Consider the following 25949-nt stretch of genomic DNA (forward strand, 5'->3'; position numbering starts at 1 on the left):
ATGTATGCATGATGTTATTTCAATGCATTTGGCAAGCACTGGCTGTATAAAATCTCAGATTTCATATTAAACACTGTATCTACATGCTAGTTTCTGGCAAGTCACAGTCAATTTTTCTATCATTCCTTCACATTTACTGAGTACCTTCTTGGTATAAAGCTCTGAGCTAGGCAGACATGTTTTATACAAAACTAAGATACAGTCTCTATTTTCAAGAACTCTAGACTCAATTCTAATCAATTTAAAATGTCCAAGTTCTATTTATTTTTATATCTTAAATTAAGTAACCAGATTCACTCCTTGCATCTCCCCACTCCAAGAACTCTTTGTATAAATTCTCTGGCTTAAGTCTTGTTCCCAGTTCATTTTAACAATTATGACATACTTTTCTTTTGAAGTAAAAGTAGGGAGTATGACTCTGATTATCATGCTAAAGATAACCAGAAGGCTGACTTACAGCTTAGAAAACAGGCAGCCAGCAACTATCCATCACTACTTCTGGATTTCAGTAGGTCTTATCACTGTCCACAATTAAGAGTTAGCATGGCTATGTTCAATGAAAAATTTAGGCATTAGCTAAGAAGTAAAAAAGGAAGAAGAATGGCAGCTTTTTGCTTGCTAAGTGTTCATGGTGATCTCAATAGCTACTATCAAACTCAATAACCATACTGTTTAGGGGCACATTTCTTAATACAAGGTAGGTATTCTTGTTCAATTTCAGAAGCTTGTCCACTTTATATTTATAACCTACTTAGACTTCAAACACCTTACTAAAAAAGGATAGGGATTGATTCTTATTTTTCCTTGGATCCCTAGTATCTAGCACTGTACCTGGCCCACAGAAGATGGTCAATAAATGTTGAATGAGCAGCTATGAACCCAACACATGCAGTTCTGTGTACTCTCACATAAAAAGAGGAACCAAAGGCAAAACTATGGAGACAGTAAAAAGATCAGCGGTTGCCAGGGGTGGTGGTGGGAATAAATGGGTGGAACGGAAGATGTTTAGGACAGTAAAAAATCCTCTGTATGATACCATAAATGATGGATGCACGATAGATTTGTCCAAGGCCAAAAACTGGACACCAAGAGTGAACTATACTGTAAATATGGACTTGGTGTGATTATGATGTACTAATGTAGGTTTATCAATTATAACAAATGCACCACTCTGGTGGGGATGGTAATAATGGGGGAGGCTATGCACATATAAGGGCAGAAGTATATGGGAAATCTCTGTACCTTCTTCTCAATTTTACTGTGAACCTTAAATTGCTCTAAAAACAAAAAAAGGAATCAATAACTACATTTGTTTTAAACAGCAGGAAAGGCATGCATATTTATTTTGGAAAGCCTTTCCACCTAAACAGTATCTTTTTCTTGAGAGTTGTGTGTGTGGGAGGATGAAACAGTGGGAAAATAGCCACTTAAATTTTTATTACATTACACCTGATTAGAATCAACTTGAAGCAACTCCTAAGATTAAAGTTACTCACTGACACCTATTTGACAGGAAAAAGTAAAGAAAGAACAGTGATTTCTGTCATGGGGATGAAAGCAATTGCTCTGTGTGCTTACCCTCGGTTCTGTAAATCCTCTAAATTGGAGGCATTCCATTCTGAGCCCTGTGGAACCAAATAAAAAACAAGGTTAGGGAGTATTAGCAAATGAACAAAATACAATACTTGGAAAGGAATCCTGAGGAAAGAAGCAGAGCCAATAACATCTATCATGCTTCCTTTCTATATGTCAGGTACTTTGTATATTATCACATTTTGTTTTCATAAGTGATAGGGTAAAAAAGTTATCTTTATTTTTACAGATAAGAAAACCAGCCCTCATAGAATTCAAATAATTTTTGCTCAAGATCACATGCTGGAAAGGTATCTTTAATCATCCTACATTCTAAGTTAAATGTCATCTGTTTTCCTTGTTATAGTATTCTGATTTCTTTCAGGACAATGTATTGTAATTTTTACTTGCATATTTATTTATGTGCTTATTTACTACTTTTCTCCTCGACTGTAATATAAGCTTCTTGAGGACAGCAACCAGGTGGGAAACAGGATATGCAAAATTTAAAGAAGGGAGAGTTGTACAGATTATCTAGAAGATATACCAATTTTTAATATTTTACCACACTTGCTTTCTCTCTCTCCTTCCAATATGTATCATACTTTTTTGTCCTGAGCCATTTGAAAGTAATCTGAGCAATCATGACACTTCAATACCTGATCATATATTATGAACATGAACATTCTCGTTTCACTTTTACAACGAAGAGAACACTAACACAATATTCTAATACATTATCAATATTTTATTCAAAAACCGTCCTCTCAAACTATCCTTTATGTTTATCCAATCAAGAATTATACTTAAAAAAAAAAGAATTATAATTTGCATTTAGTTGCCACGTCTTTCTCATTTAATCTGGTCTTGGACAGTCCACCTCAACTTTACATTTAGTCTACATTTTAAATGTAGTCTACATTTTTGTAGACTATAGGTCTGTAATCTTGGAGAACTCCTAACAATCTGGATTTGTCTGATTTGTCTCCTGATAATTAGATTCAAGTCAAAATTCCTGGCAAGAATATTACAAGGATGATATTGTGTATTTCCTTTTTTTTTTTTTGATATTGTGTATTTCCTATCGCATCAAATCTTGAGGCAAATTATGTCCATTTATCTTACTTGTCATGCTGAGCTTGAATTCTTGGTAGGTACCTTTGTATCTGCCACATCTCATATTGTAAAGATTTCTTAACGACTAATTAGTAATCTTTAGGTATCAGATCTTTGAGGTCATGTGAATATCCTGTTTCACAATAATCTTTTACCCTATGGTTTTAGCATCAACTGCTGACCTTGTCCAAGGCAATTATATTACTGGAGATTGAGAAAATGGTGGTTTTTTAATTCTATCATTCCTTTGGATGGTAGCTGGCATTCTTCTTTGTAAAAGAGAGCTTCACCGAGTCATCCCTTCTGCACTGTAAATGCCACTATGACTTCTTGAATTCATTTTGTACTTGGAATGTTATACAATCCATTACCATTTTTTTTCCTGACACTCAAATTGTCCTAAATTTGACCAGTGGGAATCTCTTCAAGCAGGCAGGCTCCTTTTGATATGACCCCACTAGTTTTTGAATAGGTCCTTGCTTTCTGGCACAGGAAATTGTTTCAGATTCACTTTGTGAATGGAATTAGCCCTTTCCCCAAGGAGCCCTGGTTTCTTTTAGCAAAGAATATTTTGCAATCAAAACCTGGACATAATTAGATATGCTCATAAATATTTAGTGTTACTGCTTCTAAACTTTTCAGTGGACAGATCTAGGGACTATTTTTTAAAAAACTATTGAATTTCCAGGGGCACTTGGGTGGCTTGGTTGAGTGTATGACACCTGATCTTAGCTGAGGTCTTAATCTCAGGGTCATGAGTTCAAGCCCCATTTTGGGCTATAGGCTGAGTATGGCATCTACTGAAAAAAAAAAAATTTACACTGGTACCTCCAATTCAAAGTTATCACCACAAGGTTCTTCCTTTTCTTTCTTGCCCCTTTGTCAACATTTTTCTCTCTCTATTCCAGAGTGATAGCCTTGGTTTCCAACAACTCATGTGCTCTATTTACAAAATAACTTCAACATTACTATTACTACACCAATACCATAGCCAATTACAAAACTATCAAGTTGAAATTTCTTTTTGTAGTTTTTTTTCTCTTCCCATGAAGAGGTTCAATCAGAATATTATGCTCAAAAGTTATTTGAATTAATTTCCCTCTGTGAAGTTATCCATTAGATATATACTTGGGTTCATTCACCCTTGTCTGTATTCAATTTTGGGTATATCCCTAAAATTGTGCCTTTTCCACTTGATTTTGCATATGCAAACTTTTTTAAGATTGAAAATCAAAAGCTTATTTTTTTTAAAGATTTTATTTATTCACGACACAGAGTGGAGCCTGCCTCTCTATTTCTCTCATGAAAAAATAAAATCTTTTTAAAAAAAAAGTAAACTTGAAGTCTCACTCCCACTCTAATCTCCTCAATCCCTAAGGGTAAACATTTTCATTAGTTTCTGGCTTATTCTACCTATGTTCTATTTTGAAAAAACATAAGCAAATATATCCTTGTTACTATTTCTTACTTACATAAAAGTAGTATACTACATATAGTTTTGTTCTTCGCTTGCTTTACTTTACAATACATTCTCAGAATCACTTTGTAGCAATTCAAAGAAAAATTTTCCTTATTCCTTCTTACATCTACATAGCACTTCACTGGATAGTGATAGATTTATTCAACTAGTCTCCTATAAATGTTGTTTCATATTTGTGGAAGTGAGGTTGTTGAGTAAAGGGCCAATGCAGTTTTGTTAGACATTGCTAAATTCTATCCATAGAGGCTGAAACAATTCTGCATTCCCACCAACAACTATGACAGTGCCACTTTCTCCAAGGCCTTGCCAACAAAATGTGTGGTTAAGCTTTTGAATTATTGCCAATCTGACAGGCGTGAAAGGTTATCTCAGTGTAATTTCAATTTGCATTTCTCTTAAGAGTGAGCAACTTTTCAATGTGTCTGGTCCATTTACTTTTTTTGGACTATCTGTTCATCTCTTTTGAAAAGGCAAACATTTAAAAGTAAGAATTTGCCTATTTTAGAATTATATATTAAATGGAATTTAGCATTAGAAGACTCAGGTTCAAGTTCCAACTTCCCACTCTACTGTGGAGCACTGGGCAAATTGCTTAATCTGTCTTCACTTTTCTTATCTGCAAAATGGAACACTCCTCCCACCTACTCCTACATACCTAAATGAGTACCGTCTCAAATTACAAACAGGAAGTTTTTCCTGATCTCCTCTGCCATGTGAGAAAACAAAGAGAAATCTATAACCCAGAAGATGGCCCTCACCTGACCATGCAGGCACGCTGATCTCAGATTTTAGCCTGCAGAACTATGAGAAATAAGTTTCTATGGTTTTTTAAAAAGTATTTTATTTATTTATTCATGAGAGACACACAGAGAGACGCAGAGACCTAGGCAGAGGAAGAAGCAGGCTCTCTGCAGGGAGCCTGATGTGGGACTAGATCCCCTGATCCGGGATCACACTGTGAGCTGAAGGCAAATGCTCAACTGCTGAGCTACCCAGGTGTCCTAAGTTTCTATTGTTTAAGAGTCTCCATTCCAGTGCCCACCCCTTGACAAAAAACAAAACAAAACTGGTTTCTCCCATATTAAAGTGGAAAAACCCTCTTTCCATCCTGAATTCTCTTCCACATACCTTTCTTCATAGAAGTAAAATCTAATACTTTATCTGATTCCATATTTCCCATAGGTCTCAACCTACAGCACTGTGGTTTCTGCTCTCATCACTCTTGCTAATGTTACTAACGACCACTTCTAATTGTCTATCCCATTGGCCTTCCGTGAATATCTATCTGATATGGTTCACTACTCTCTCCATATAGAAATAGATCAGATTGCACAAAAATCTAGCCTCATACCTGGCACAAAAGAGAGGGTCAACAAATGTTTATTGAGTGAATGATCAAATAAGGTAAGTAAATGGAGCACTCTGAAAAGTGCTATGCAAGTACTATCATCATAATACAAGTGATATGTTATTCAATTTGTCTGTTGAACTGAGATATATATTTATCTATCTCAGTAGATCTACTGTATAGTAGATCTACTGTAAAGTTCTATTTAGGAAAAGGACAGTAACTGATGGATAACTGATCTTTTTTATAAATCAGGGCTCAGGTGACTTGCTTTAAAAAAATCTGGGAGGTTCTTAAGGCTCTGTGCTCAACCTTTGAAAACAAGCTCTCCCACAAAGAAAGAGGTAAGAATCCTAAAGAACTTCAAGGAGACAGAAGACAAGCAATAAGGGTTGAGTGGCTTAATGGTAGCCAGGGAAATGTGACCACTGCACTTCTTAATTTAGAAGTCTAAATCCTCTGTGGAACTTTGTCCAGCTAGATGGAAATAACCCTTACGTGATGGGAAAAGTCCATGGTTTTCATCTACCTGTCCAGAGAAAACTCAATGACAATCTGAAATGGCACATATCCAGAAACAAAATAAATTAAAAGCTTTGGCTACTTTCTCAATGAAGTCCATATAACATGACTTGGGCTCTGCTTAGGGCTGCTTCAGGTTCAACCTGAAATGAAGAACTGGAATCAACATGGTGTAATTACTTTTCTGTCCTCAAAATAAATGCCATTCATATTAGCCCCCTGGGGCCCTCCAAAGACTCAATCTCCCCCCCCCCCACATGCTTCTCAGGCTTACAATGACACAATTCCATGGGGTTTTCCACTATGTTCTATATAATTATGCAAAGCATATTCTAATCTTACTGAGGTGTAAAATGAAATCTTGGGACTATAATACATTTTTAAGTAAGTTCATTTTCATCTTTTACTCTGGTTCCCCTATATTGTGCCATAGTCCAAAAACCCAAGTGACTAATTTTTTTTTCTTTCTAAAAAAAATTTTTTTTAAGTAGGCTCCATGCCCGATGTGGGGCTTGAACTCATGACACTGAGAATAAGAGTCATATGCTACTGACAGGGCCAGCCAGGCACCCCCAAATGACTTATTTCTTTTCAAATATTATCCTTATGAAATAGCCTTGTAAGAGTCCAAGTGCTTCAAGCAAAAGAGAAGAGAGCACATTTATAGCAAATAAGAAGGACTGTATTCGGGTTCTACTAGGATCACTATAATTTGACATAATCTCCAAGGACTGGTACCTTCTCCATATCTTCATCATACCACACCTACAGCCTCAACACTGTGAGTCACGTTATTGAGGCAACCAGGCACAAGAGCTCTATTAATTTTTCCTTCTGAGAAAAGTTCATGCTACAAATCTCCAGTTGAAGGATAAAATCATGAATAATTAAAACAGCCCATTTGATTTAAGTCTCATCTATTCACATATCTTCTATTTCTCTGCACCTACAAAAGTAACTACCAATTTGAGGCTTTATTTTTCTTTGAAAAGGAAATATTATTCTGTAATGTCACATATTAAGAAGGATAACCATCAGCAGTAAAAACCAACTAGTTTTTTATTTATGAACAAAATTACTGGTTGTGTCCAATATTCCTGTTTCCCTTGTTCAACTAAGAAAGCTGCCTGCCTTTCAGCAAAGGGTCTCTCTTTTTTTTAAAAAATTTTTATTTATTTATTTATGATAGGCACACAGTGAGAGAGAGAAAGAGAGAGAGAGAGAGAGGCAGAGACACAGGCAGAGGGAGAAGCAGGCTCCATGCACCGGGAGCCCGACGCGGGACTTGATCCCGGGTCTCCAGGATCGCGCCCTGGGCCAAAGGCAGGCGCCAAACCGCTGCGCCACCCAGGGATCCCAGCAAAGGGTCTCTGTTCACATTTAGCTTTTTCTCAGCCAAACTGGACAACCTCCAGGAGAACTGTTGATATTGAGACTTGGTTGGGCAAAGGCTTCCAGCTCAGAGTACAACTCTTAAGGGTGTGGAAGAACTTTGGGTGGAAATACCCTGGCTTCCAACCAATCAATTCTCTCTTCTCATTGCAGATTTTCTTTAAACTATGCCTTATACTTTTCTTCTCCATACCAGCTGGATACCTTTCTAAATAAACAGCTCTGTGCAGTGCATTGCAGAGCTAAGCAGTTTCAAAAGGAAGGGGAAAAATCCTGCCGCCTTCCTTCACACAATCTGCTTGCACTTCAGGCATGGCAGCTCCGCACAAGATGAAATGACTTTGCAGAAAATTAACACCACCACTTGCAGCTTGGATAAAACCTCTTTTTCCATGTCAATTGCTGGGAAAGCCAGCAGAGTACACACTCACTGGAGAAGAGATAGAGGTTTGGATACAGGATATGGTGGTGCAAAGGGAGAAAGCCATTGATGAAGAAGTGTTATGTACTCATTTTGCTGGGTATGAATTAAATTTCAGAATTCTCCAGTTTGGAAGTTTTTCCCAAGTAAGAAAAATATACACAATGGAAAGAACATGTCCATTCTTTAGGAAACAGAATTATAATCTGAAGCTGATTAGGATTTCCCTTTTTCAAAAATATACAGACCACATTAAGAAAGTAAAAAAAGACTGGAATATTATATAACAAAATGTATCATTGCTTATCTCTTTTGCTGGTGATTAAATGTTATTTATTGTCTTCTGAAATTGTCTAAGCTTTCTACAACAAACATGAATTACTTTTTTATAATAAATAAAAAACCTAAGACAGAAGAATATGCCAATAATCATGCTAAGTAAGTCCGAGAAAGACAAATACAATACGATTTCACTTATATATGAAATATAAAAAACCAACAAATAAAACCTGACTCAAATATAGAGAACAAGGGGATCCCTAGGTGGCTCAGTGGTTTAGCGTCTGCCTACGGCCCAGGGCATGATCTTAGAGTCCCAGGATCGAGTCCCATATTGGGCTCCCTACATGGAGCCTGCTTCTCCCTCTGCCTGTGTCTCTGCCTCTCTCTCTCTCTCTCATGAATAAATAAAATATTTAAAAAATATATAGAGAGAACAAATTGGTGGTTGCCAGAAGAAAGCTGGGTGGGGGAATGGGTGAAATAGATAGGAGATTAAGAGTTACAAACTTCCAGTCATAAAATTAATAAAGTACAGAGATGAAAATGTACAGATTAGGGAATACAGTCAATAATATTGTAATAACATTGTACGATGACAAATGGGACTGTACTTATTGTGGTGAGCACTGAGTAGTACATAAAATTGCTGAATCGATATGTTGCAGCCTGAACTTAATATAACATTGTACGTTAATTATACTTCAGTCAAAAAATAAACAGAAAGGAATGGACTATGTGTAGCTCACTAAAAAAAATTAAATTGTCTAAACTTTCTAAAATGAACATGATTTATTTTTATAATAAGTAAAAAAAAAAACCCAAGACAGAAGAATATGCCAATATTCATAAAATAATAGGATAAATATACTGGTAAAAATACTCAAATGCATTTGTAGTTGATTAGGGACTCAAATCTCAGGAGAACTGGACTGTTTTTTCTGAAAGAGTACTACTAAAATTTCTCTATATATCCTAAAACATATTATTTCAAGAGGAAGTACGGAGAAGATAGTCCTTGGGTGGGTGGCATCAGAGACACAGGGAAGTCCACCCAAATTAAACAGGTTGAACAGTCACATATTAATTGTATTTCATATTCATTATGTCTACATCCTTTCTGGCATTAAAATACAAGTAATGGAAAAGTGACTTCTGAGTTTACAGCTCTGGTCATTTTCTAACATGAGCTATTTTTGGGTATAAGTACTTGCTGTTCATAAAAATTAGTCATGTTACACAGACACAGTTAGGGGCAGGGTCCATTTGAATGAGTGACTCATAAGTTTTCTATAGATGATCCAAAAATTCTTTCCAACGATACACCAGCAGGGAATACTTGGAACCCTTGCGGAGGTATACACAGATGACAACAAAGCCAAGTACTTTACAAATGGAAAGGTCAATGACAGTTTTGCAGTATAACCTACACCCAGAAATGGCAACACACATTGGTCAAGTTAAAGTCATGGAAAAAAAGTTCCCTTTCCAGCTCACAGCTTTTCATGAGTAATTTCATAGCTATACAGCACTATGAATCACTCTACAAGCACACATACTCTCAGACTGTCAAAAAGTTAATTCAGGGCACAAGCCTTCAATGGCATAAAATCTGACTGCTTGGTGACATAAACTCTTGAATATTCAGGGGTGAGATGATCCAATTTAGTCAGTTCCTGTGCATTTATTCCTCTTGTTTCCTGTTTCTCAGCTTCTAATCATTTCACAAATGTGAAATAGAGAAAGGAAATGAAATTCAAACCAATCAATTTATTTCCTTATTACAGTATTTTTGGTCAAAGTGTGTGGGAAGTGGAAACAAAATGAAGTTCTGACATTCCCCACTGATTTTAATTACCTTCTTAACCTTATTCCCACTACTGTGTACAGATGGAAACTAAAACTCTTCTAACATTTGGGAGGAAAATGAGTCTTAAGGTTTTTAGAAGCTTCCCTAATCCATTGGTCAGAAAGCTATCCTTGGGCTAAGTGCAGGTCACTGAATGTTCAGGAATCACGAACAATTTTAAGTCACTGAAATTTTAGCAATCACAAAAGTATCGGGGGGACTCAAAATGCAGCTATAAGGTTCTAAATGTTTCTAAAGTTCAATAGTCTCTCAGTTCATAAGTAGTCCAACCTGCTCTGCTCAGATATATTAGGCCTTATGCAAATTTGGAAAATGTGAAAGAGTGATGTCAAAGGATCATTCTATTTGGATACACTGTATAAAGCTATCGTGGACTGGTCTGTTTGACTTTTGACTGTCATGAAGAACAGATGAGATATTTAACAGTCCATGCAGGAGGGAAGGGACTGATTTGTAGCATTTGCCCATTTCCTTGGTGTAAAATTTCCCACCAAGTCAATTTTAATCCACCAGCTTGATGTCACTGAATGAGGAATTGGGAAGAGATGAGCAGAAGCCCACCATTATCTAACATTTCCACCATATAGTAGATGTAAATAACCTAGAGCACAGATAACAATAAAATCTAGTAAAAAACTAGAAAGGGATAGGGTTTAAGTATTTATTACTTTTGTTTTTAAGTTATATTTTATTTAAATATACTCAAATTTAACAATTGTTCTCCCAGAGCTGGTATGGACTAGATTTAGCACATCACTTAGAGTGGTCCTCAGACTTACCAAGAATACATGCTCAAATATCTGTGTAGGGCTATCCATTTGGCCAAGGATCACTATCATTTCATTATCTATAAATTCCTTGAATTCTCGCAAGTTGCACACCATTTGCATTTCCAACTCAGTTCGTATCTGAAACAAAGAAGACATATTTTACTCATCTCTGAAAAGTACCTCTGTACTTTCAATCAATCATTCACTATTTCTAACCCCATACCCACTGTTATCCCACTCCTAGTCTTGGAATAAGAAGAACTCAAGGTCTCTCACCTCTTTGGATGTGATATTCTCCAAATCCTTTTGCATCATTATCTCCCTTAATTTGGTTTTAATTAATCTTTCTGTTCGCTCACGTTCAGTTGGTCTGAGAAGAGAGAAATGGTGATTTTTTTTTCTTAGGCAGGAATTTGACTAGGTTAATGAAAGTGCCATTTGGTTGTTTCCAAATTGGCAGACTTTCTATTTTTTTTTTTTTCCAGACTTTCTATATTACCCTCAAACATTTATATTCTGGGGGCATGTCAAAACAAACAAACAAACAAACAAAAAAGTATTTAAAAAAGTTTTTCACAATGTATAGAATGTAAACATGTAGAAATGATTACTTGAAGAGGTCGTACATGTTTAAAAGCCCTTAAATATATCCACGTACATCTATGAAGGACTAAAAAATAAGCTATACTGTGTATACTACTTTAATGCAGATGCATAGTCATACTGTTCCATCAAGTATCCCTGACTACCACTTGCTGAACTAGAATACCAAGCTGGGTAGAACAGTGGTGTGACTCAGTAGGGATCAGGTCTTCTGTGGCTTAAAATGCCACCTAATGCTCACCATTCATTGCTATTATTCTAGAAAACAGGAAAGATGAAAGAATGATTTCTGCCTTCTTAACTGAAGCAAATTCACTCCAAAATGGGTTTTTAAGAATTAACTACTCAGAATATTTCCATCCAAAATACATTCCTTCTCATAAAGCTCTCACAACATCTCTGTGAAATTGTTACCCCCATTTTATAGATAAAGGAATAAATATGTGAAAGGTTAAATGACATGCCAAAGATCGCATACACTGGCAGGAGAACCAGTACTCTCAGCCCAGCCTAACACTCTACCTGCAGGATTATGTTGCTTCCCTTAATCTTCTGACTCTTAAAAATAAAATTACCCTTGGAACTTTAATAGGAAATTAAACTAGTAAGCTAACTCTCCAATTACTAGAAAGGTATTGGTTTAATGTAACTGGATGCTTCTCTCTAAAAGCATTATTTCATATTATGCAGAATTTGAGTGAGGCTGACAAAGAGCACTTTCTGTCTCATCTTTCCCTCTTACCTACTCAAGAAAGGTATCTGCTCTGTACCTCCTTATTTGGAGATGGAAATGGACTAAGCCTTCAGGCATCCTGTCTGCCCTTGCTGCCTACAGCCTTATCACTGTCTGCAAAAATAGCTTCAGTAATCTCCAAAGATGGATGCTCTGACCTCAGAACCTTGGGGCTCCCCACCACTTGGGCTTGTAGTTTCTCATGAACCCTGCAGAATACAGATAATGCCTGTGCCATCTCGCTATCTGCCAAGGCATCCCTGTCTTGAGCAGGATTAAATTCTTAATCATGCTCCCAACCATTTTTCCTAGACATAGCTAATGGTAGAAAGTTATACATTAAAGTCTTCCATTAAAAAATATTTATAGGGACGCCTGGGTAGCTCAGAGGTTGAGCATTTGCCTTCAGCTCGGGACGTGATCCCAGAGTTCTGGGATTGAGTCCTGCATCAGGGTCCTGTATGGAGCCTGCTTCTCCTCTCTCTGCCTATGTCTTTGCCTCTCTCTGTGTCTCTCATGAATAAATATATAAAACCTTTAAAAATATTTATAAAACAAATTTTACCACCTATGTGCATGAGTTAGATCCCTAGTTAGCAATCTTTCTCCTAATCCTTCACGACAGTTCTCTGAGGCAGAGTGATTTGGGAGCAGACACACCTGGGTATTTTTTTTTTTTAATTTTTTTTTTCTTCACACCTGGGTATTAATCCCAGCCCTGCAACTTTACTAGTGGTACAACCTTGAACAAATTCCTTCCCTTCTCTGAGCGGGTTTTCTTTTTTTATAAAACGAGTATAATAATATCTGCCTCATGAGGTTCTTATAAATGATGTACCACGTATAAAGTGCCTGGCATAACATTTAACATACACTGGAAGCACTATACATGTATGTTCCCTTCTTCCCTTTCCTTGTATTTCAAAATACAAACTTTATTTGCAGTAGAGTACCTAAATCCATTTTGGCACACATTCTCCCTGTACGCTCAGCATTCTTTTTCAGGCTTTTCTAGTCAATTTAGGGAGAAAAAAACATTATAACACAAACATACTTTCTTGATTTCACTAGAGAAAAATTTGAAAATACACAAAGACATGAAGAAAAATAAAAATCACTGAAAATCTCTACATTAGAGATAATCATTATCAATACTCTGACCTACAGCTTTTCAGTTTTTCTTTCTAGGACAGACCTTTGGTTTGTAAATATATCATTAAAGCTGGAGTTATATTGTACATACTAAGAGCTAAGATTTAATGAACCTCCAGCATGTTCCAGGGACTACTTTCCCTTGCTTGGGGATATAGACAAATTATTGCCAATTTTCTTTCCTTTTCTTTCTGATGTAATATCCAAATTTTCTCTAATAAAATCATAAGAAATGAAGAGTTTTCACTCTCATGTAAGTCTGGGATAGAATGTCCATTTTTTTTTTTTAAAGATAGTTACACACACAGAGAGAGAGAGGCAGAGACACAGGCAGAGGGAGAAGCAGGCTCCATGCACAGGGAACCCGACGTGGGATTCGATCCCAGGTCTCCAGGATCGCGCCCTGGGCCAAAGGCAGGCGCCAAACCACTGCGCCACCCAGGGATCCCCAGAATGTCCATTTTTGAGCCAGATGAGACATCCATTCCTTTGATAACCATCAATCAGCTATAAAGCATGAACTCAGTAACGTTTTCCAAGATTCTGAAAGCCAGACTAAGCCTTATCATTTCAGTTACTGTGGGATCTTCAAAATGACTAGGGCTAATGAAAAGGAGATCCTAGTATCAATAACACCCTATGCAAAAAAAAGTTCCACTTCTTTTTTGACTGTCCTGTTCATACAATTCTTGGAAATTTCACCTTTTCTAGTAAAAGTAAATTTACACTATTACCTAAATAAAGCATTTTCTTAAAACAAAATCATGAACTGTTTTGGTATCAATTTAGGAATCTGAAGGTGAAGGTTTGTACAGTCAGATAGTAAGTAGATAGATACTCTTCTTTTCCAGTTGTAGAATACCTTGAAAGTGCAGAAAAATAAATTCAGAGCAAAAGAAACATCCTGATTAATGTCTGAAAGTTTTAACGTGTAGGCCTAAAAAGGAAATAAACATCCACCTCAGGCCTTTATCCAACTTACCATACACCAGGGAGATTTAATAAAATCTCACTGACAAAGACCCAACAAGGCAACAGTGGGGTTGAGTCAAACACTTGAATTATAAATTATTTTTAAAAATATGTGACCAGAAATCAGTTTAAAATGAGCAATAACAACCTAGGCAGTCTTTTAAATTGACTGGAAACTTCTTGTTTTCTTAAGTATTAGAAACATCTCTTTAAAAGCTTCTCTATGTTGGGCTCCTGGCTGGCTCAGTCAGTAGAGCATGTGACCCCTGATCTAGGGGTTCTAAGTTTGAACCCTACATTGGGTATAGAGATTACTTATACGGAATCTTAAAACAAACAAAGCTTCTGTGTACCATTAATTTGCTTATTAAATCCTTCTTTCACAGATGATGCCAAGGCAGACTTCAGCCTCACTCTCTTTAAACTCAAATTTCAAATTAGTGGAATCTGAATGGGATTTTATGGAATTGCAGCTCTTTACTATGGAGATTTCATTGTGCCCAGGAGTTAAACTCCTGTGTTTGCAGACAACAGAAAGAATAGGATTCTTTGTGTGGCCAATGTGTAGTATAGACATTGACTAGTATCATTGGCTAAGATTAATTCTCGAAGAGGAGAGATTAGGGAAGAACATGTTGCTTTTGACCCCCTAGAATACAACAGAGACACTTCAGTGATCCTGAGTAAGCTGACTTACATGTCTGTGAAGAGAGCTGGAGAGTCAGGCCGGTGGGACTGCACATCCTGCATAGCATTCCATTCATTGACTGACGATTGATCTGAGTTGATGTGGCTCTCGTAATAACTCACCCAGGTGAGAAACAGGCTGCCTGGATAGTAATTATGCATTCTGGCCACTTCACAAGCCTTGTGTAAACTCTGTAATGCAGACCTGAAAGATACGCTGGAAAATGAGCACTGCAGAACCATGGGGATACCAGAAAGCCAATAATCCACAAGTACCCAAAACTCTTTCAATTTTTAAACCCTATAGAATTTGGCCTCTGGAGAATCTATTCCCTGGAATTTAAGATTCTCTGATTTTGATTATACCATATTATCGATTTATAGCTATCTGCTAGACACTTTTTGCTGAAATATATAATGCATTAATAAGGTTAGGAGTAGAGAGGAGCAGAACAACCAGGACAACCCACCAGTGAAAAATAGGTCTAGGTACCTACAGAGCTCATGATCTTGTAGTTGGATTCTATATGTTGTATCACTATAGAACTAAAGATCTCAACCATTTACTACATAAGATTTGTTTCCCTTGGCACAGAATCATCTTACAGCATAAATTCCCTATGATTCTTAGAGGGTCCACAAAGACCATATAGATAGATGTCTCTAAGCCTTGAAGACATGTCCTTTGATGCCCAGGAAGTACTCATCTAATAACATTTATCATTCTTGTTGCTTTAGTCTCTCAGTCTCTTCAAACCATTTATTCATACACTTGAGCTACTTTCTAAGAATAGCTCTGGTTATACTAATTAAATCTCTGACTATGAACTCAGGAACCCAAGAGGGTAAACAAACCTGAAAAGTACCTTTAAAAAAAAACTTTTATTTTTTTATTTGAAAAGAACCTTTCTAGTTATATATTTGAGAAAAGCTGAAGCCTTAAATGGTAGGAAATTAATTACATAAGAGCAAAGATCTTTCTACATTTTGTTTACTGACACATCTCACATGCCTATAAGAATGCCTAGTTCATAGCTGGATTAAACAAAATGTCTCATTAGCTATAAGCTAATGTCTTTCTCTTACGGGAAGAGGACAGTATGAGAGAATTCTATAGGCAATCCATTGACATCTTTCTTTTAAAAATGCCACTTAATTTCCACCCCCCATAGCAAAAGTGATCCATGCTAACTCTAGAAAATTTAGGGACCTTAAGTAAAGGCAAAAATATCCTGTAGTTAACTACTGAGAAATAACCACTGTTAAAGTTCTAGTATAGATTTCTTCAGTCTTTTTGTCAAGGCATCCATCAATAATAAAGATATGACCACATTCTATATACATTTTATTTTATTTTTTTAGAAGATTTATTTATTTTAAAGAAAGACAGAACAGGGAGAGTGGCAGAAGGAGAGGGAGAATCTCAAGTAGATTCCCTGCCGAGTATAGAGCCTGATGCAGGACTTCATCTCATGACGCTGAGATCATGACTTGAGCTGAAATCAAGAGTCAGACGTCCAACTGACTGCGCTACTCAGGTATCCCTCTATATTTCTTTCTTCTTTTCTTTTCTTTTCTTTTCTTTTCTTTTCTTTTTTCTTTTCTCTTTCTTTCTCTTTCTTTCTTTCTTTCTTTCTTTCTTTCTTTCTTTCTTTCTTTCTTTCTCTTTCTTTACTTCCTTCCTTCTTTCTTTTTCTTTCTTTCTTCTTTCTTTTCTTCTTTCTTTCTTTCTCTTTTCTTTCTTTCCTTTCTTTCTTTCTCTTTCTTTCTTTCTTCATTCATTCATTCATTTATTACATTTTAAACTTGATTTTACTTTAAACCTTCTTACCAGCATATATGTCAATATTCTTCAATGAAATTATTTTAATGGCTGTATTATATTTAATAACATCAATGCACCATAATTTAATTCATATTTTTCAGACATTTAAATTGTTTTCCACATTTTGCTATTATTACAACACTGACAAACATTCTTATAGTTAAAATTTTTACACATATCCACAATTATTACCTTAGGATACATTTTTATTTTATTTTATTTTATTTTTATTTTTAAAAAAGGATAAATTTTTAGAAGCAGAATTACTAGGTCAAAAGGGCAGGCAAATGGTAAGGCATGTTGGCAAGAAAGATTCATTCTCAAGAAAGGTTGTTGTAGTTTATTCTCCCACCAATAGTAAATGACAATTTACTTGTTCAAGTCCTTGTCGATCCCAAATAATGTAAATTAAAAAATAAATTAGTTATCAACCTAATAAGGAAAAAAATTTCAGTCCATTATTTTCTTAATTTTAAAGATTTTATTTATTAATTCATGAGAGACACAGAGAGGAGAGAGAGAGAGAGGCAGAGACACAGGCAGAGGGAGAAGCAGGCTCCATGCAGGGAGCCTGACATGGGACTCGATCCCGGGACTCCAGGATCAGGCCCTGGGTTGAAGGCGTCCCTAAACCGCTGAGCCACCTGGGCTGCCCCATTTCAGTCCATTTTTATCTGGGAAAGAGTTTTCCTTAAAAAATAAAGTTGCAGAATCTTTTAGAATGCTTTGTATTACTCAAAGTAAGCCAAATTCTCAGAGAAGTTTTTCTAATTCTCAGATAATTCTCTGTGAATTTCAGTTTCACTACATAGATTTACAGGTAAGGGTCAGCTGAGCACAATATTTGATGCATATTATCTTCATTGGGAAAACTTATGCTTCAAAAGCATATGCCACATGTGTCTGAGGCAAGAATCCTAAAATACACTCAAGGCTTAGGGACGCCTGGGTGGCTCAGCAGTTGAGCACCTGCCTTTGGCCCAGGGTGTGATCCTGGAGTCCTGGGATCGAGCCCCATACCCCTGCATGGAGCCTGCTTCTCCCTCTGCCTATGTCTCTGTCTCTGTCTCTCTCTCTCTCTGTCTCTCATGAATAAATAAATAAAACCTTAAAAAAAAAAAAAAGAAACTAAAATATACTCAAGGCTTGGCCATTTCAGATATTTCTGTTGCATACAGGAGCTTCCCAGGAAACTACATTAAACTACCTCCTGTGAAGGAAACACCTGGTCAAAATGCCACTTTGATCCATAGATCACCTTTTTTTCCCCTGTGACTTTCAGTTCACTATTCTCCAGATGGCACAACAAAAAGTTTATTCAGCAATAAGCCAACAGAAGTAGGACTAATCAGTTTGCTTTAGAACATCAAAGATTGAACTAGGTTATTACTTGAATCTTCTTTCATTGTCTAAAGAATTAAGACTGCTTTGTACTCCTTCTCAAAATATAACTGAAAATACTGTCATTTATGGGATGTCAGCTGTTTGGCTTTACTTGGTACCTAGGAATAGGTATGTCAGTTGCGTGTAAAGGAGCCTTAGTCAAAGAAAGTAAGCTTTCCATGAGAAAATTATGTGAAATATGCCCTAAAATTCAAAAATCTGTTTTAAACACATGACCTGTAACTCTCTTGCACCTCAATTACTGCATGAAATGATAAGATTCTGAAGTTCAGTTGTCTCTGCTTTATGACTGCATCCACCTCAAGCCTATCAGTCCTGTTATTCAGGGGCAAATGAGCTCCTTGGAATCTTTTCAGGCTCCTTTATTTCCTGTTTGGTTTTTGTTCTATCCATTCTGCTCCTCATGAGGACTTCTACTACAGAATAAGGTAACTGAATGAGAAACTGAAAATCAAATCCCTAACTCAGGGATAGACTCTGAATCTTAGAGTCATACTATTCCCTAGTCATCAGATCATTTTTCTAGATAATCTAGAATAAGAGAGTAAGAGTCTACTCTGCCTACATGGAAAAAATACTCTCAGGCCAGTTATGTAACCTCTACAAAACTTCAGCTTTCTCACCAATAATAAGAACTACTATTATTATTTTGGGGAGTTGGTGTGGTGATTAGATAGATATAACCCATATAAAGCGTAATTCTGATATATATAGTTAAGTAGCCCAGAAGTGTCAGTACACCAGTTGATGGTTATTAACATTTATAATGTTTCGGCTTTATTTGCATTTTGCAGTCTTACAGTCATCAGAAATTTTAATGGAAACTTATCTATTAATAGTATCCCTGATTACTTTAAGAAATTAAACACTAATGCACTGTAGTAGTATGATGTTCTAGATATGGCTCTAGACTGCCACTAACTTAATCAATGTGTCCCGATAAAACTGTTCCAACCAGCAATCTGACCCAATAAGTATCTTCCAGAGTCTAAGAACACCTGTGAATTTTACTTGTTCACCAGTGCTTAAGGACTTCCACTATGATAATTTGAAAACTGAGCTCCTAGGTCATCTTTAACTATGAGGGACACACAAACAGATCAAACAAAAAACCACACACAGATCATACAGCATTTTCATAGAGAACTGTACTATTTCAAATATTACTACTTACAAAATATTGCCCCAATAATATATTTAAAAACTTTCACAGAAAAAAACCCCAAAAACCTTTATAGAGACATTAAAAGTCCTCTTACCACATTGCCTGTACAGATACAGGTTTGAATATATGCACTCTGTTATCCGTTGATACACTGAACCCACTAAGGGAAGAAAAAAAAAAAAAAAGAATGAGATAAAAATCCACAAATGAGAGTAGCTTATTTCAGTTGTGAATTTTCAAGGTCATTTCCCAGGCTAGCAACTGCTGGCTCAATGGAAGAAATCATCAGGCACTTCATGTAGAAGTTAACTAGAGTACAGGACTTGACTGAAAAGCTTCAACAAATTGTCTGATTTTATCTACCAAGCAAAATGAATGGACTCCCACACTGGAATTGGGGAATTACATATAATTTCCCAGCTGTAGCTACAAACTGTTCTGCTATATATTTCTATTTGGAAGCCTTGTGGGTTCTTAGCAAACCTGACCCTGGTTTTATAAACTGGAGCAAACATCTTGGTCTCTTGGGGACACATTCTAAAAACACCAGGAGGTGGGGGTGGAGGGTCACTGGAAGGAATTGGCACAGGAATGGGGTTATACTGTAGGCTGACAGCTGGCAGAGGCAGCAAGAGGTTATTTGAAACAGAACATATCATCCTCTGGGAGAGCATTGCAACAGTCCCACATGTTCAGATTGAAGAGCGAGCCAACAAACTAGTTTTTCTTTGTTTGGATTCTTACTGTAGTCAGCCTAGAAGAACAGAAGTAAGAGGCCCTGGCAAGTTGTATTTTTACTCCACTTTACAAAACAGGAGTTTTTTTTTTTTTTTAAGATTTAAAAATTTATTTATTCATGATAAACACAGAGAGAGAGAGAGAGAGAGAGAGAGAGAGAGAGAGAGAGAGAGAGAGAGGCAGAGACACAGGAGGAGGGAGAAGCAGGCTCCATGCCGGGAGCCCGACATGGGACTCGATCCCGGGACTCCAGGATCGCGCCCTAGGCCAAAGGCAGGCGCTAAACCGCTGAGCCACCCAGGGATCCCCAAAACAGGAGTTTAAAAGGACTCACTGAGTTGCTGACATGACAGTTCACTTGGGCACACTGGGCCTCCCAATCAGCTTAATGAATGGGCATGAAGATGGAACCTCACCCCTTGGCTTTCTATAGGTGAATAAAAAGGGAAAGCTCTTACCCATCACCATCCAAATGAATTAGGGTATCACTCCAGAGGGGCAGGACTAAGCCCATGGTACAAGTACTACTGCAAGACAAGACAAGAAATAGTGTATAGGTTAATTCCTGTTACTCTAGGAAGCAGTTCTTTACTCTTTCAACACAAAGGATAAAACCCCTAAACTCTAAATTCTGTCGTGTTAGAGTGGAGGAATTTCTATCATATTACTTTTAATGTAATGCATGTACTCTGGAGCTGTATCAAACAAGTAGTCAAGTCCTTATGGATTTAACAAAGAAAACTTACTGACTGAGCTCCTTGTATTGCTATTTCAAAAATGGACACTGTCTAAAAAAATCCAGGTGATTGCTGCTAACTTGTGATTGGTAGGCTTCACCTCAAGGTCACAGACTCCAATTCAACTCTAAAAATTATTTCTAATGCTAAGAACTATTTCTGGTTGCTGAAGACCTCTGAATACATAATTTGTCCAAATTTAATCCTGAGGTTTATGTAGTTATTGAACATTAGAACACATTCAATACTCTAAAAGGGAAAGGGAATTAAAATACTTTAAAAAGTAATTGTTAATGGTTTGTGATCAAGTTAGACAAAATACACTCAATACAACTTAAGTAAAACAGTACTTGGTGGCAGTGCACTGAACTAGCCTAGCACTGCTGAAATGCAGAGTGAATAGAATTGTCTGCAAGCAACAAAAGGGTAGCCCCAATACAGTAAATTAAAATCCTATTTAAATCACTCATTAACCCAGGGAGGAAACTAGCTTTAAGCTAATGGAACAGGTTGGAATAGGATGCCAGGGACTCCCAATTGTGTCTCTAACACACCATTCCTCTGGACAACTGTAATCTATCCCCGATCTCTGCCACTTTCTCTTCTTAAGGCTACTATAAACCATTTCCCTCTTCCATCCAGTCTCCCAAAGGCTCTGACACCCTCTTCCTGCCAGTGTAGCTAGAAAAGCAGTATGGTATAGTAGAAGGAACCTTACACACGGGAGGCAGAACAGCAAAGTATGATTAAGAGCACAGGCTCTAAAATCAGATGGGCTCTGGACCCTGAGTTCTAGCACTACTGCATAATTTTAGGCAAATTATTTAATTGCTTTGTGCTCCAGTTTCCTCATCTATAAAACTGAATAAATATATACCTTCTTGATTGGGCTGTTTTTGAAGATTACATTAGGTAACACATTGAAAAGTGTATATAACAGCACCAAACATAATAATAACTACCACTTACTGGGCAGTTACATCTTGTCAAAATATCTGGATTTGATCTTCAGTATTTCAGTCCCTTCTGACAAGCTATTCACTGTCTCTCCATCTTAATTTCATCTTTTTTTTTTTAAAAGATTATATGTATTTATTCATGAGAGACACAGAGACACCAGCTGAGGGAGAAGCAGGCTCCCTATAGAGAGCCTGAAGTAGAACTCAATCCCAGGACCCCAGGATCACTACTGGAGCCAAAGCCAAAGGCAGATGCTCAACCACTGAGCCACCTAGGCGTCCTTTAATTACTTCATCTTAAAATGCAGGTAACAAAACCTACTTTATCATAAATATATTTTTAAAGATTTATTTATTTATTTATGACAGAGAGAGAGAGAGAGAGAGAGAGAGAGAGGCAGAGACACAGGCAGAGGGAGAAGCAGGCTCCATGCTGGGAGCCCGACGCAGGACTCGATCCCGGGATTCCCGGATTGCACCCTGGGCCAAAGGCAGGCACCAAACCGCTGAGCCACCCGGGCTGCCCACACATCTGATTTCTTAAGACACTGGATCAGGAGAATCTGAAGTTATTGCCTTACATTTCTAGGGCAAGGCTGAAGTGAAGTTTCCATGCAGTCCCAGTGCTTGTTTTATTGGGTTTCCAAAGGAGGAGTCAGGAAGAACCAAAGGAAATAAGATACAGAGTAGCACTGTCCACCTGAACTTTCTGCAATGATGGAAGTGTTCTATGTATATACTGTCCAATACTGTAGCCACTAGTCACATATCACTAGAGTACTTGAAATGTGGCTAGCTGTGATTGAGGAACTGAAATTTAAATTTTGTTTAACTTCTTTAAATAGTCACCATGTGGTTAGCAACTATTGTACGGATAGCACAGATGGAGAGAGAAAAATCCAAATCAGAGGTCTTATAATACTAATGAATGTAGCAAGGTAGGTGCTCTTAAAGGAGAAGTGCTTACCAAAAGGTCTGTTGCTTAGCTAACATCAGAGGTTAAATCTATGCAGAGAAAACCTAAGTGTGGTTTACAAGCCTGTGCAATTTCAGAAGATAAAATTAAAGGCTGTAAGAGTTATACGAGGTAACAACTCTGGCCTTGTGATCCTTGTGAAACCACAAATAATTTTCAGGTTGACTATACAAGCTTAGGTAAACACTTGTTTGGAAAATCTTCTAATGACAATGTGATTCTTTTCTTCCCAACAGCAGAACAATTAGAATCACTCCCAGCCTCTTCTTTGTGGCTAAATTCTCCCAGGCCTGGGTCATGCTGCTAGCTACTCCACAGTTCCATTCTAGTTCTAAACCAGGAAGTCAATGCTTTGAGACATCTGGCAGGATTTCCTGAGGCTTATTATCTAGAGAGCAAAGATCTGCTTAGCCACATTCCACAGTCTTCCTAAGGTTTCTCCAGAAGAAGTAGGAAAATAAAAAAGGAAAGCAATAAACTTTAGGGGGCACAAAAGAGCCAGGTTCCGAGTGCGGTATGATACCTTTAATTACAGGATGCAAAGTACTGCTAAAGCCAAAGGTGCATGATTATAAAAGGTTCTGTTCTGAGTTTAAAGAATCAACTCTGTCCTTTTAACTCAGAAGGAAAAAGGAAGCATAAACATTTGGTAAAAGCAAGGTGTAAGGCCATGAATAAATATAAGAGATTAAAGTAGGGGCCTCTTTGAACCCAAGACCTATTGGTACACTATCACAAAGGGTACATGCTCTAGAATCAGCAAAGTGATTCTAAAATAAAGTTAATGACAAAGAAAATGCAGCTTTTTATTCCTGGAGATAATAAGTTTAAATCATTTGCTTTATATTCATTACCACCTAAGGATGAGAGGAAGGTAAGGAAGAGTGATAAATTAGGAACATAACCAAAGACATTCGCTAATCATTTTCATCTCTCAAGACCGTATGGCTAAGATACTTTTGTACTCCGTAGTTTTAGGCATTGAACTTTAAGAGTAGAATGGCATAAGATGTTTTTGTAGTAACCCAAAAGGCAACTGGAATTTTTATTTAAAAAGGAGTTTTCTCATCCTTCCTTTTTTGGTACCATACCTGTCATTAGAAGAGAAATCCATTCCTAGGACGATGCTTTCTTCAGTGTCTTGTCTACCATTAGTTGAAACCACTACCATATAGCGTGTTCTATTCTGGTAAGTACTCTCTAGTCTTACAGCCTGGAAGTTAACAGACAACAGATATATTAGGAAATTTAGAAGGTCAGTTTTAGATCATTCAACCTTTTTTACTCAGCATCTTAAAGCATGCTCAGGAAGACTTAAATTCAAATTCCAGCTCATGTATTAACTATGAAACCTTCAGTAAGTTACTAAATTAATTGGAGGGAGATAAAATAATACCTATCCTATTGGATTATAAGAATCATATGAAATAGTGAATATAAAGCACAGTGCCTGGCATATAGTAAAAGCTCAATAAATACTGGCTACTAGCGTAATTTATAATAAGAACTACCAGGGCATGTTCTAAAGACTGAGGAGGGAAATGTGAGGTATATGAATGTGAGCATTGGACTCATAGATACAAGTCCTACAAACAATTATAATACAAAGCAAGCTATTAATATAAGAGGAGTGCACTCTATTGAAATCTTACAGATTATACACTACAAGATTTCCTTCTTTAGTTTCAGTGATAAAGAAATTGCTTTTTCAGAGGCTTATATTACTTTTTGTCAAAAAATTTTTATTTATTGATTGTTTATAGTATTTTAAAAGGGCCTTCTGAACATTTGAATATGGACAGTGTCTTAATGATATTAAGGATTTACTGTTAGTGTTACAATGACACTGTAGTTACACCTTTTTCTTAAGTACCTGGAGTAAAATAACATGGTGCCATTTTAAGGTTGTACTTTAATATATTCCAACAATGGGTAGCAACCAAGATGTCCTTCAGTAGGTGAACGGATAAATTAAATACATCCAGACAATGGAACATTATTCAGCACTAAAAAGAAATGAGCTAAAAAGCCATGAAAAGACATGTGGAATCTTAAATTATTACTTATATTTACTGTTTATATTACTTACTTATATTACTATGTGACAGGAGCCAATCTAAAGAGGCTACAGGGAAGCCCTGGTAGCTCAGTGGTTGAGTGCCTGCTTTCAGTCCAGAGCGTGATCCTGGAGTCCAGGGATCGAGTCCCATATCGGGTTCCCTGCATGGAGACTACTATTCTCTCTGCCTGTGTCTCTGCCTCTCTTTTTCTCTTTATTCTCATGAATAAATAAATAAAATCTTAAAAAAAAAAGAGGCTACAAATTAAGAATATATATTTTTTTTTAAATTTGAGAGAGAATGAGAGAGCGCGGGAGCACAAGTGGGAGAGAGGGAGGGGGAGGGAGAAACAACTCCCTGCTGAGCAGGGACCCTGAGATCATGACCTGAGCCGAAGGCAGACACTTAACCAACTGAGCCACCCAAGCACCCCAAGAGGCTATATATTGTATGATTCCAACTATATGACATTCTGAAAAGGCAAAACTATGAAGTCAGTAAAAAGATCAGTAGTTGCCATGGTGTGTAGGGGAACAGTTTTCAGAGCAGTGAAACTACTCTGTTTAATACCCAAAGTGATAGGTCCATGTCATTATACAGTTGTCAAAACTCACAGAATGTACAACACCAAGACTGAACCCTAATGTAAACTACGGACTTTGAGTAATAATGATGTGTCAATGTAGGTCCATCAATTGTTAATAAATGTACAACTCTGGTTGGGGGGGGATGATGATAATGAGGGAGACTATGCATGTGTGGGGCTAGAGGATATATGGGAAATCTCTGTACCTTCTGCTCAATTTTCCTAAAAGTGCTCCCCAAAAACATCTATTAAAAATTTTGTTAAAAGAGATCTTATATTAAGTGTCCTTATAATAGTAACTATTATTAATAGAATTGGAGGCAACTTTGGGAAATGATGGACATGTTTATGGCATAGATTGTGGTGATGGTTTCATGGATGTATACTTATCTCCAAACTCATCCAGCTGTATATATTAAATATGTACAACTTTTTGAATGTCAATTATATCTCAATAGTTATTTTATTTTATTTTATTTTATTTTATTTATTTTATAGAAAGAATGACAGAGAGTATGAGCGGGGGGTGAAGGGGCTGAGGGAGAGGGAAAAGCAGACTCCCCGCTGAAGGCAACCAGATGG

At 36.9% G+C, this 25949-nt stretch overlaps 1 protein-coding gene across 5 annotated transcripts in view; it reads right to left on the bottom strand.

The window, feature by feature from the left end:
* The window catches only part of SSH2 (slingshot protein phosphatase 2), a 238609-nt gene that overhangs the window by 26260 nt on the left and 186400 nt on the right, over nucleotides 1-25949 (bottom strand). For all 5 annotated transcript variants that reach the window (XR_005364735.1, XR_005364734.1, XM_038548401.1 and 2 more), the window contains 7 exons: nucleotides 23813-23934; nucleotides 20508-20576; nucleotides 19406-19471; nucleotides 14928-15122; nucleotides 11047-11140; nucleotides 10780-10908; nucleotides 1579-1625 (listed from right to left, as the gene is read on the bottom strand). Coding sequence is in view for 3 of the 5 variants with exons in the window: in XM_038548401.1 (XP_038404329.1) it covers nucleotides 1579-1625; nucleotides 10780-10908; nucleotides 11047-11140; nucleotides 14928-15122; nucleotides 19406-19471; nucleotides 20508-20576; nucleotides 23813-23934 (722 nt within the window). In the remaining 2 variants the exon portion in view is untranslated. The remainder of the gene's footprint in view (nucleotides 1-1578; nucleotides 1626-10779; nucleotides 10909-11046; nucleotides 11141-14927; nucleotides 15123-19405; nucleotides 19472-20507; nucleotides 20577-23812; nucleotides 23935-25949) is intronic.

The sequence above is a fragment of the Canis lupus genome, chromosome 9 (genome assembly GCF_011100685.1).
Source record: "Canis lupus familiaris isolate Mischka breed German Shepherd chromosome 9, alternate assembly UU_Cfam_GSD_1.0, whole genome shotgun sequence".
Lineage (NCBI taxonomy): Eukaryota > Metazoa > Chordata > Mammalia > Carnivora > Canidae > Canis > Canis lupus.